Below are 13,801 nucleotides of genomic sequence, written 5' to 3'. Positions count from 1 at the left end.
TACTTTAAAATTAAAATTATTCACTTTCGACTCACTGTGACATTTCGCTGATATTTTTTGAGATTAGAGCTCTGCTTGTTAGTACTGGTCATACTATTGTTGACTTTCTTTTGTTTGACGTAAATATTTGATAAGTCATTATCAAGTTTTTACTCTATTTTTAGTCAAAGTTTTTGTTTAAATCTCTACGACCGATAATTCTTTTTTAAATAATTACGAAAATAAATTTTATTTAATTAAATTACCAAATTTCGAACCGCAATTCTCTAACTCAAAACCGCTGAGTCAGATAGTGTGATGATAGTCGAGTACTAAAAAATCCAAAATGGGGCCCGCGATTTTTATTGGCCAAAAAAATGGCGCGCGCATCGCGAAATTTAAAATTCTAATTCAAATGGCGCGCATAGCGCGGAATTTGAATTTTTAATTTAAATAATAAATTTTTTTCTTCTTTTATTAAATGAATGTTAAAAAAAAATATTTTTTAATTCAAATAAATTAAAAAATTATCCAGAATAAAATGAATATTAAATACAAACACAAAAATCATATGACATAATGTAAATATTACACAATTTACGGACGATTAAATTAATAAAAATATTAAATCATGCGAAAATAATATTTTATCAATTAAATAAATTAAATAAAACTTCATCTACCCTCGAAAATTTTTATTTATATTTACAATTTATAAAAATATTTTAAAATGCTCGAAAAGTGTTTAGTAATTCCCAGCTGCGTATTTTACAAATTATAATTTGTTTTTTTTTTTTTTTTTAAAACAAATTCGTCATTATAAATTAATTTGGCAGATATTTGATAATTTTAATAATTTTTTTCACAAATAAATTATGGTTAAAAAAATTAGAAATAAAAATTGACATCTAGAAATTTTAATAAACAATTTTTTAAAATGTTTTTTTGAAAGAAATTTGTCTGTTGAAAAAAATGAAAAAATAGTCAAATGAATTGTAATGTCATTATAAATTATAAAAAAGACATCAACATCATCATCATCATCTAATCGGTTGACAGTTACAAGGGATGCGATAGAACAATTATTAAAACAAAAAGTAAAAAGGTGTAAAGCAGGTGGTGGATGAGTCCGCGGATCGGGTGAAAAATTAGCCGCGATTTAGAGCTTACTCGTGTTGGTATAAGTTATAAGCGAGACCCCACGTAAAGTGCATCGTATAAAAAGTACTCGAGTACTCGTCCGAGTCAATTTTAATAATTTTCACCTCGCTCGCGATGACTCGCCGGATTCCCGAAGGCACGTTTCAATTAATATATCCCCGGGCGTGCTCTCACGGTCTAGTAGCTGCTACATATATATATTCTTCATATTTATATTGATCGTACTTGTATATATATATATATATATATGTATATAAATGATTGGGAGTGTGCTCCCGGGGACACAATGAAAATTTAACCGGAAACGAGTGAAATAATAATTCTGTCGAAAATGTGACTGGCAACGCACTGATGCATGAGACGTACGGGTATAAATTAAACTTTAATTATTCATCCATGTTTTACATTACATATATGCACACAAATTGCCCTTAATGTATGTAATTGGTAAAACTGGCAATCAACTCCCGAGCAAATTACCGTTCAATTAAAATCTGATTATTTTTAACTTATTGCTTCATCAAACGTTATTATCAAAATTTAATTATCTCGATTTTTAATTTAAATATCAATTTTATTATTATAAATTTAAGAAAAAAAATTTTTTTGCTGCATAAATATATTAAATTGTTTTTTATATTGTAGAAAATTCTATTTGTTTAATTATTAGATCTTTAATTATCTCAAATAACAAGTTGAAAAAAAAAAAAGAAATTTAAATGTTTTTATGAGAATAAATAAAACGCATGCCGCTGTCATAAACTCATAATCAATTTATGATACCAGATAAAATTTTCCTGAGTGAAGAGAGCCGCTGGATGCTGTCTGCTAAAAGTATCATGTTTTTTCCTTTGTAATAAATAATAATTGTATATCTTTTTAACTATTAGGTACATGGTTGCGGTTTTAAGTGATGTAGCATTTCATGGGATCCAGCTCTCAAGAAGATCATAAAATTTAGATTTGAAGATTTTAAAAGCAACTGGGGAAAACCTGAGCCCAGAAATTTTAAGTATTCTTCATCCCTGATAGCGTAATTTGGGAATAAAAAAATAAATAAATAAGAGGATTTTAAGTACAGCTGAAAAGCATTCTATTGTAAACGAGTTAAAAGTAATAGGATTTTAGTTTAACCCTTTTTCTTAATGGTCAACTTTAATGGGCCTATTGGTTCAAGGTTGTCTTTAATTTTAATACTTTTCTTGCATTAATACTTTTATCGGGTGAGTTTCTTCAAGGAAGAATAGTACATTGTTATTTAAATCTTAGTTAAATAATAACAATTTCATTACTATTTTGTTTGCAATATTATGAAGAAGATAAATATAAAATAATAATAATTAAATTAAATTAAATTAAATTTTTGTTCAAAATGATAAAAAAAATTTTATCTTTTAAAATAATTTAAAATAAATTAATTTTTGAAATTTTAGATAAAATTTTTTTTAAACAATTTTGACATTAAAAAAATTAAATTTAAAAAATAAAAAAGATTTTGCAATACATTAAAATAATGAAAAAAATTTTATGTGATGATAATTTTGTTTATTGAGCGAGCGGTCGTAAATATATTTCCAACAAGCTCAAATAAACGGTGTAAAAATATTCTAGATAATGTATATAAGATAGGACGTGCAAAATGTCGACGAGTCTTGTAGCCGGTAAAACCAGCTACAGCTTAGAATCGAGCCCAACGCACCACTAGAGTCTCGACGTGGGGTCGATTATGTCAACATGGAGTTCAGTGGTTCTCCACGAGCTTACGAGTATCATAAAACCAAATAAAATAAAATGTTTAGCCCATAGATATATTGTCTGAGATTCTGCTGCGATTATATAAAAAATTTATTACTCAGCCTGTCAACCCCGGTACATTGCATTGACATTTTTAATAAATAATATAATGTAAAGTGTTCTAATACAATTTTAAATATTAAATACTACACAAAAATATAATAATAATTACAAATTAAAAATATTAATTATTGATAAACCATACCCTGGATTTTTATTTCAGTTTTCAGAAAGACAAAGATTGGAGACAGAGTAGAAAATAACAAAGATCCATATTTAAGAATAACACTTTATCTACTCAAGTAATAGCTATAGCCACTTTATTGATAACGACTAAAAAAATATTTATGTGTTTTATATTTATACACTCACCGAAAAATTTCTGTCTATATAAATAATTAAGTATACATTTTCAGATTTTAATAAATATTAACATAACTATTTTTATTATTTTTATTTGTATATATTTATTAAAATTCTGTGTATTTATTGATATAGTATTAATAGAGGAGCTAAATATTTACAAATCTAAATTAAAGAGAAAAGACAACAGCTTAAGTACTCGCTGGTAAATAAAATAATAATAAATATTGTTTAAAATTTCATTTACTCGGTAATTATTATTTTAAAGCCGTGTGTTGAGTTTATACATTAATCATATTTACTCGATAAATGTTTTAAAAGTTATATAAATATGTACTATTATATTATATATATATTTATATCAATGAATATTTTTTTATTTATATAATGGCACTTTTTTATTTATTATCAAACAAATAATTATTTTATCGTTCAATCTATCTGCAGCTATTAGTGAGCAAAAGTATTGACCAATTAAATATTTTTTATATTTATAACAATAAATTACGCTGAATTTTTTGTTACAAATTGTTTTTAATTGTTAAAAAAGGCCGCGTAATTCAAATAAAGCTCGAACAATTAATAAAAATTTTAAATATATATTACATTAATTGTATTGCGTATATTGAATAATGTCGTGTGCTGAGCACATTTAAGTCTATTTAAATTGTGTAAATTATTGCTATCATTTAAATAAGCTCACTTGGTATTATTTATTCTTACTGCAATTAACACGTTTAGTTATTGAGGTCGAATATTTATATTTATAAATTTTTTTTTTCGAGTTCTAGATTAACAATTTATAAAAAAACGTCGCCTTAATTTTAGAATAATTATTTACAAGGGGGTCAAACCTATTTTGGGCCATAATTAGGTGAAAAATTAACATTTTTTAATTTTTTTAAATTCTGTTTTTTTTTTTTTTTTTTTTTTTTTTTTTAACAGCGCATTTATGATAAAAATGCCATGAAAAAAAAATTTCAATATCTTCTTTTACCTTCAAAAATTGGAAAAAATTTTGGCTTTCATGTTTTTGGATAAAATTTATATTTTATTATTATTTTTTTTTTTTTATATTTTTATATATATATATATATATTTTTTTTTTTTTGATAAGTACACAATAAAACAAACAATTAAAAAAAAAAAAAAATTATCAATAAAATCAAATAGAAATTTCATTTAAAAAAATGAAAATGTAAATGGTTGACCCACTTGTAAATACTTACCATTTAAAAATAATTATTAAAAAAATTATTTTACAGTGAATCATACACGCATCCAGCTTATCAAATAATAAAAAGATTTTTTATATAATTCTTATCGGATGCGTATTCATCAGTGAGTGATAAAAACAAATACTCGTGACGATAAATAACGAGGTAATATTTTTAACATTATTATTTCTACAATAACTACTTAATATTGTTAATAATTATTTAAATAAAAAATAAATAATCATTGAAATTAGCTGAGTTGATTCAGGTCATACATTATTTAAAAAAATGATAATTTATATACATTATTTAATTAATTAATCAATTATTTGGCTCTATTGTTATTAAAACTACTACCTTCGTGCGATTGAGGCAATCATTGGTCTAAAAAATAAATTTAAAAATAAATGCCCTCCTTATTATTAATTAATTATTATTTATAAATAAATAAAAAATATTTAGTCGATGATTTTCTTTAAAAAATAACGATTCGGTATGAAAATATTTTATTAATTCTAAAGATCTGTAACTGGACCGCCGATGCTGACACTGCTGCTGATTGTCGAGTCGTTGTTGCTGTAAGTAGAATGCCCGGACTCGCTATCATCGGTGTTGTCTATGTTGTCATCGTTATCTTTATCAGCAGCGTTGTTCTGAGCTGAGCTTACGGAGTCTACTACGTCTGCTGAATGATCAACATGTTGATGATACTCAGATGTTGAAATGATCACCTTTTTACGCATTGCCGCCACCAGTTTCTCCAGTCTGATAAATCACGTTTCCGGTTACCTTCTTTTCCTCTCTTTCTTCCCTTAATCCTCGTCTAATAATCGGTCGAAAGAAACGTTTGTAAGATTTTCTTTAGAAGCAAGCAAAGCGAATAGTTAAGAGCAAAGCCATGCTGCTGGCTAGAAAATACAAAAAAGAGAGTACGTGGTTCTAAATTTGGTTTAGATGTTAGTGAGGAGATGAGTTGATTATTGACAGGTTTGATGGGAAAAAAAATTTGAGAAGAAATGAATTTAATTTAATGAAATTAGTGATGATAGTGAAGATACACGGAAAAATTTTTAAATTTAATTTTTTTAATTTAAAATTTATTTTAAAATAATTTAAGAAATTATTTTTTAATTTTTAATAAATAAGAAAATATTTATTTAAAAATTACAAATTTCTATTAATATTAACTAGGTTGCTAGTTAATAATTTTTAATTTAAATTTAAAAAAAAAAAAAGAATGTATTTTTACTCTTACTTTTTATTTAAAAATCCAAAAAGTGTTTTAAATAAATATTTATTAAAAGTTAATAAAAAAATTATTATATTAGACTTTTAAAATTAAAAAAAATAAAATAAAATTTTACCTAGACTAAAATAAAAATTAAATTCTCATTTTTCCGTGTAATATAATCTAAAATTGTTAATTAAATACATAATTAGGAAATAAAATAAAACCAACGACTATAAAAGCTGTCGAGCGTGTAACTAGTTATGCAAGCGAAATGAAAAATGAGCAGATGATGGACCTACGTGAAGTTTGTACAGAAGTAAACCCCAAACAATGAAGCCCCAGTTTGTGATGGCACAATAAATATTGAATTGTATATTGAGTGGCCCCGTACGTAACCTAAATATAGGCGGTGGTAAAAGTGGCGCGTGAGGGTGCTTTGAGGACACTGGAATTCGGGATTCTCGTCGAGCACAAATTTTTAGGTACCACTGATTTTCCAGGAACCACCACGACGTCCGGAACTTCCACACCATTTTCTTGATTTTTGTCTTCAGACTCTTCCTTCTCCAGAGGAATTGAATTGGTAGAAGCGGCCCTGAAGCAGGAAAACTGGGACGCTTTTCTCGAGTTATTCGTGACGTCGCTCTTGCGTCTGACGACTGCTGAGCGTTGAAAACTATTCGCAGGAACCGAGTCTCTTTCAAAGTGGAAGTGGAGCAGTCTCTCAAAGGCTTCTCTTTCATCTGGCCGCATGGAAGCGTCAGAGCCTCTATTTTTCCAGTAATTATTTCCATCAGACTCTTTTTCTTTGGTTCTTCCGTCGGTCAACGGCGCCGGATCCGCAAGCAGCTCGGTATCAGGACCAGGGAACTTCTTCCACTGCCAGTCTTGGTCGACCTGGTCCAAATTCCTCGACGAGTCGGAGGGGGACAGAGGTGAGGGGGACGAGACGGTCGAAGTCGAGGAAGAAGATGAGGCTGAGGCTGGAATGGAGCTTGAGCTCTTCGGCTCGTGGAAGTTGGTACGCACGGGGGTGCTGGTTATACAGGGTGTTTCGAAAGATAAAAGCTTGATAGCTTTTGCTATCGATGATGCTTCTACGCACTTAGCCTCTTGATTCTCGGCGTTTTTTGCCCTCGCTTCCTGGAGCTCCCGTCGAAGAGCCAGGGCTTCTTCTTCAAAGGCTGCGATCTCATGACCCACGATGCTACCAAAGCAATGTTATCAAGCATTATACATTTATTAGCTTATTAATTATACCAACCACCTTTAATATTTATTTAATCTTGGAAATTTTTATTTTTCATTATTTATATTCATAGCTCAGGTCTAAATTAATAATATTAAGGTAGAAAACCCAGTTATTGATACTTGCAATTTTATTTTGCCTTACTAAAAAAAAATCAACGTATAGAATAGTGACATAATTTTTTTTAAATTATTAATAGTGACTATTAAAAATCATTTTGCTTAAATTCAAATTTTAAAAATGACTCATATTTGTAATTTAAATGTCAGAAGTAATACAATTTTTTTAATCCAAGATATTTTTAATTTTTAATTATTTAAAATTTATAATATAATTTTTTTGTGATTATTTATAATTTAAAACAACAAAAATTATTTATCCTGATTTTTTTTTTTATTTTTCATTATTTTATAAAAAAAAAAAAATTATTGAACAAATAATAAAAAGTCAAAATCTCCAAAGATCTCCAGGTCACTACTACCCATCACCCCTTATTAAATTTAATATAATAATTATAAATTAGTCATTGTACAATTAGAGCGAGCATACTCCAGATAAAAAGAAAAAATAATTACACAATAAAAATACTTACTTGGAAGCATTAATTTTAAAACTAGCAACCTCCTCCTCCAAGATGGCAATTCGTCTGTCTCCTTTGGCCTTTTGCTCAGTCATTTGGGCCAGTTGTTCCTAAGATCAATTGTCCGTTAAAAAAAGTAATTAAACAAAACAATTAAATCCACCCATGTCTCTGAATATGTCGAGGAGGACTGAGGAGCAGGAGGAGGCGGCAGAAAAAAAATTATCTGGATAAGTGAGCAAAAAAATAACTCTTACGGACATTTTAGCCGGCATGGAACATCATCCAGAGGTTCAATTAGGAAATTACGTCTATGCGCTTATGGCGGATACTGGTCGGCCATTGCTACGCTACGGTTGATGAGGCTAATGGAAGGTTGAAACCCGAGAAGACCGAGTGGAAAGAGGTCGAGGGAGAGGCTCTGACAGTCGCTAAGTGCTTCTGCTCTATTCTCTATCCTCTATCTCGTTTGCACGAGCAGAAACCTTTGACCTCGCCGGGATCTCCGTCTTTTTTTATCGGTATCAGTAATCGCGTGCACGCATCACCCCACGTGAAACCCAATAACTTTTAAAACCACCGTTACTTCCTATGTGTACACGTACATTACAATCTAGTCTACCTCAGTGGTATGCCATTATATTATATTAGGGTTGGCCGACGCCCCTAAGACGTAATCAGATCACTTATGCACGGCTTTTTAATCCATCAATAATACAGTCATCTCTAGTCAATTGAATGCCAGTTGCTATTTGACTTACGAAATTTTATATTTTAGGCTTCGTTACACTGAGAAAAAATTTATTAAAAAAAAAAAATCGCATTTTTATGACAAAAAATTTATTTGGAAATTTTTAATAATTTTATTTTTTAACTGAAGACATAAAAAATTGTTTTTTGTAACTTTTTTGTTTAAAAAAAAATATTTTATTTGTAATTTTGTTGAAAAAAAAATTTTTTAAGGTAAAAGACCCAGTTATTGACACTTGCAATTTTATTTTAATTAAAAAAAAAAAAAAATCAACTAATAAATTCAATTTTTGAATTATAAATTTCAAGATAATTTTTTTTTTAATTAGAATAAAATTTTATTTCTTCAGCTGAAAAATTATTAAAAATTTTAAATAAAATTTTTATTGTAACATTAATAATTTTGTTAAAAATAAATTTTTAAAAAATATACAATGCAATTGTTATAAATAAATACAATATTTTGTCATCAGTCATTGTCGTTTCATTTTTAAGATGTATTTATTGTTTGATGTTTGATCGATGATGAAAGAGTTGATATACCGATGTCGCAATAAACTGCGACGTTGTAGAATATTATGAACATTGTAGTATATTATGAAAAACAAGTCGTATGTTTAATATATTAATATTATAAATAATAATATATTAAGCTAACATAGGACGTACTAAAAGATGAATCCTTGGAAGTTCGAAGCATACCTTGTGAATCCTACCTAGAACTCTAAACTCGAGGAATTAATTATCAAGCACACGCACATTTTACGCCTCCGTAAAACGAGGAATCTCTTGAGTAGAGTGGTATCTAAGTTTTTAAACGTCGGTACATTTATATGCAGAAGATGCTTTGCACGGAAGATAAGAATATATATACATATATATCTAGTATTTCTGCAGCCAGATATAACTCTTGTGAAATTCATCAAGGATGCAGCGCACGATAATTTACAGCGAGCTAACTAATTTCTATGCAAACTCTTTGCTAGTCGGCAAATAATAATATTTTTACCTTCATTATTCCTAATTATTATTTTATATACTGTGTTGTGTGTAATTTAATTCTTTTATACGTACAAAAAAAATGTATAAAATTACACCTAAAATTTTAATTTAAAACTTTAAATGAATTTTATTTGTACTCGCTTGAAAAAATCTTGAATTTAAAATAAAAAGTAATTATAGTACTTATATAAACTAGCAACCTGGCAGTCAAATAAATAAAATTTTTTTTTATTAAATAATGACTTGTTAAATTGCACTGTACTTTCTTAAATATTGACATTTTCAAAAATATAAGCTTATCCCGATGTTACACTCATCAAGAGCTTTCATTTAAATACCCACATGCATTTTCATATATTTTTCATATATATATATATATATATTATATAAAATATATAAATATATGAAAAATTGATGTGGGTACTCAAATGAAAGGTCTTGATGAGTGTAACATCGGGATGAGCTTATATCTTAAAAAATGTCAATAGTTTACAAGATACAAGGTCATTTCTTAATTATGTATTTAGAGATAGAGCATTTTCGAATGTAACCTAAATACTTATCATAATAAATTGGTGAGAATGATTAAATTTAACCATAAAAACCCATTGTATCATATAAATACACTGGCCAAAAAATTCTACTTATTCTCTTAATAATATAAATAATTATGTAATGAATTTTAAAATAAAAAAAAAATATAATAGCTGTTACGTAAAATTTGCATGTTTACGATAATCAACAAAGAACAAGCCAGAGAAATATATCACCTGGCGTGGTCCTGATCAAACAGAGCACACGAATCAAGAGCAAACATCAGATGGATGACCAAGCCTGGAGAGGCAAGCTGTGAGATAGTGAGCTTTACAACTCTTGTCTTAGGTTTTATGGTTAATGGACTCGCGTGGAAACTTTTAAAAAAACATTGATATTAGCCTCTTCATCCTTTTCCGTCTTTTCCCAAATCACATTTCCCGATCGAGGTTTATTTACATTTTTTAAAGCCTCTGCTGGGTATTGGTCTCCAGGTATCAAACAGGAAGATGTGAGGATCGGATTTCTCGGCTGCGGTGGATAGTATTATTCGTGAAGGGTAATAATAATCAGGAAAGTAAAAAAAAAAAAAATACAGCAGACTTGGTAAGTATTATGTGAAGAATGAATAGTTGGAGCCCGAGCCGAGTCGTGACGGTTTTAATGAGTATAATTTGATCTTACCTTGAGGTCGTCAAGCTCTAGTAGTTTTTGTCGGGTTTTCTCTTCAACTATCAACTTTATTCTCGCATCAATTGTTTCATTTAGCGCCTTATTCGCTTGTCGAATCTCGCTAATAATTTCTAAAAAATAAATATTTATAATTTACCCTTAGCTTTTGAATAGACAAATAATAAATATTTATTATTTTGTTAAATATATAATGAGTAATTATTTCAAGTACCTGATAACATTCCTGGCTGATAATCCGAAGAAGAGTTTTGTTTTATTTCAGCTAATTCCGTAGTTACGTTTTCTAATGCCAATTTTGTTTCGTTAAGTTGTTCAAACATCTGGCTATTTGCTTCTCGTAGTGTAGTCATCTGTAAATATCAACAATTATTTAAATATTTTTGCTAATTTTGCAATTAATATTCTATTACAAATAGAATATTTTTAAGTTTCTACGATTCAATGGAAATAAATTTTATAACATTTATTTGTAATTAGTACTGAGGTTTTATTATTATACTCAAGTACTATAATAGGGTATTATGCTTGACCTGAGAAGATAATTTACCATAAAATGAGTTTAATTATTGAATTTAGTTGTTCTATTGTCATGTATTATATGTTTACAATGAAATAAGTGTGACATAAGATATGGAAGTATGAAAAAAAAAAAAAAAAAAATTATGATAATAATAAGGATTGAAATAGAGAATTAGAGAAAAAGAACTGTAATTACAATTATTATAATTTCGAACTATAAATAAATAAAATTTTGCTTTATTAAATAATGACTTGTTAAATTGCAGTGTACTTTCTTAAATATTGATATTTTTAAAAATATAAGCTCATTCTGAAGTTACACTCATCAAGAGCTTTCATTTGAGTACCCACATGCATTTTTATATATTTTTCATATATACATATATATAATATATATAAATATATGAAAAATTGATGTGGGTACTCAAATGAAAGGTCTCGATGAGTGTAATGTCGGGATGAGCTCGTCTCTCAATTCTCTGAATAATATATATTATTATTATTATTATTATTATTATTATTTTTTTTTTTCTGAAGATTCAAAACAAATATCCTTACTTATTGTATTATATTAAAAAGAAAAAAAAATTACCTGCTCAACCAAAGACAAAACAAGTTTATTTTTCTCAACAGTCGTAACAGAACTGGAACTACCACCAGAGTCAGAGTCTTCACTGTCAGTATACGGCGGCAGATCAGTAGGACCTAGCCCAGGATCTGAGTACCTCCTGTGCTCAGAGTTCAAGTCATCACTCTCAGCAACAATATGATTGTTCGCAGAAGGAGGCAGTGAAGTGTAGTCTCCATTCTGATATAAAGTCGAGTAGCTGGTCCTGTTTTCCTGGAGACTCGAGTAGCCATTGGCAACGTTATTCACGCTACTGATGTTACTGATACCCTGGTGAGACTGTGAATGACCTTGATGCTGGGGAATGTTTCTCCTGGGCCTTCCTCTGGGTGGTCGGTAGTTGGTCTGCGGAACTGGCCTGTACAGCGGGTAGATTGGCGGCATCGAGACCGGCTCCATCGCGTAGGCGACGGGCACCGTCGAGTAGCCACAAACACTCGGGTCAGACATCGTCGTGAAGAGTCTCTGGCCGTTGCGCATTGGTGCCACATGCGGAGCAACCGTTGCTGCTGGTTGCTGCCAAAACATCGGCGCGTAATCAACTCCCGGGTTGATCATGGGCTCGCTGATCTCCGTAGTGTTATCGCTGCACCAATTGTCGACCTTGGTCACATGGTTTTTCTTGTTTCCTCGCTTACGGTGCCTCCTGGACGAGCTTGATGTTTTGTCTGGTCGTCTAGATGACATGCTTTCCATTCTGCTGTTGAAGAATTATAATTTATTTATTGAAAATCAACAAAATTCAATAAAAAAAATTTTTACAAGTCGACTAATTTAATTTTTATAAAATTGACAATTTTTTTTATTTTTCTTGAGCAATAAATTATGTCAAAAAAATAATTTATAATTTATTTAGCTTTTAAATATGAAATTTTTTAAATAAATTTTTTTTTGCAATAATTTAACAGTAAAAAAATTTTTTAAAATAATCAGATGTTTCTCAATTTCATTATTATTAAAAATAAATACAAAAATTAATTTAGCTGACATCTTAAAATTTTAATAATTTATTTTATTGAAAAATAATTTTTTAAAAATTAAAAAAAAAAATTCACATGTAGAAAATTTAAAAAATTACACGTGAAATTAAAAAAAAAAATTTTTTTGTCATAATTTAATTAATAAAAAAAAATCAAAAATTGTTGAACGGTTTATTATAAAATAAATTAGTACCAAAAAAATTAGAGTAAAATTTTTGTTCACCCAGAATGAATTAAATTCTTTATTAGAAATAAAACTAAAAAAAAATCAGGTGTCTAGTGACTAGAGTATCGTTGAATAATAACAAACAAAACAGGTCTTACCTCTCCTCCAGAACGTGAAGATGTAAACGAATTAAGGCACTTGTTATTATAGGTATATATCCAAACAAACTTGCTTAGGAATAATTCAGCATTAAATCTGTATGTGTATTAGCACGCACGCAGATGTGTGCTCAGTATAAAATATTAAATATTACCAGACTAAACTCCCGGTTGTTTTAATAACAGCTATTAATATCCATAGATTGAGTATCCATACAGATGTAGAGCAGCTTTCAATAAAATATTATTAGAATCAGTAACAAGTCACACACAAGACACAAGACATCATCAGCAAACACTTGCTTTCAATGCCGCCATTGTTATGAATGACCGAAGACACAATCGGGAGCCCCCGCTCCAAGTTAATTTTTCCTCGAGCAAAAAAATTTAAATAACAAACCCTGACCTTGAAATAATCAATCACGTCGCCAGGGAACTTGACTCCTGGTTGGTTAGTTTTGATAAAAAATTTATCAGTTAATTTATTTTTAAGTTTTTAAGAGCTTTTTCAGGACCCGGGAACTGGAAGTTTATTATTAATGTTATAATACTGAAGTTAACGGTCAGCTGTCAATTTTAAAAATTATTTTAACAAATTAATTACAATAAAAAAATTTTCATTTGTAATTTTTATTAATTTTCACATGTGGAATTTTTTAATTAAATTTTTTTTATAATAATTGCATTATTATAAAATTTTAAAATAATTTTTAATGTCTGTCAACTTCAGTTTTATTTAATAATGTTAGTACGTTGGAAATAAATTCAAAAATGACAGCTCAGGGGACGCTACTGGT

At 28.7% G+C, this 13,801-nt stretch overlaps 1 protein-coding gene across 2 annotated transcripts; it reads right to left on the bottom strand.

Moving 5' to 3' along the window:
• Nucleotides 1–5,282: 5,282 nt before the first annotated feature.
• LOC141530947 (uncharacterized) lies at nt 5,283–13,339 on the bottom strand. 2 transcript variants are annotated; one of them, XM_074248349.1, is made up of 7 exons: nt 13,005–13,339; nt 11,665–12,400; nt 10,765–10,903; nt 10,545–10,663; nt 7,587–7,684; nt 6,045–6,952; nt 5,283–5,422 (listed from the first exon to the last, which is right to left on the bottom strand). In XM_074248349.1, exons 2-6 carry the CDS (start codon nt 12,394–12,396, stop codon nt 6,142–6,144), a joined length of 1,899 nt encoding a protein of 632 aa, XP_074104450.1. In that variant the 5' UTR covers nt 12,397–12,400; nt 13,005–13,339; the 3' UTR covers nt 5,283–5,422; nt 6,045–6,141. The 2 variants fall into 2 exon arrangements, with proteins under 2 accessions (XP_074104450.1, XP_074104451.1); XM_074248350.1 differs by having other exon boundaries at nt 11,665–12,397.
• Between the last annotated feature and the right edge of the window lie 462 nt (nt 13,340–13,801).

Source organism: Cotesia typhae, unplaced genomic scaffold, assembly GCF_013202065.1.
Source record: "Cotesia typhae breed Kobodo isofemale line unplaced genomic scaffold, CoteBio_Ctyphae contig_5, whole genome shotgun sequence".
NCBI lineage: Eukaryota > Metazoa > Arthropoda > Insecta > Hymenoptera > Braconidae > Cotesia > Cotesia typhae.
The sequence above is the reverse complement of the archived record's forward strand: the minus strand, read 5'-3'. Positions and strand labels throughout refer to the sequence as shown.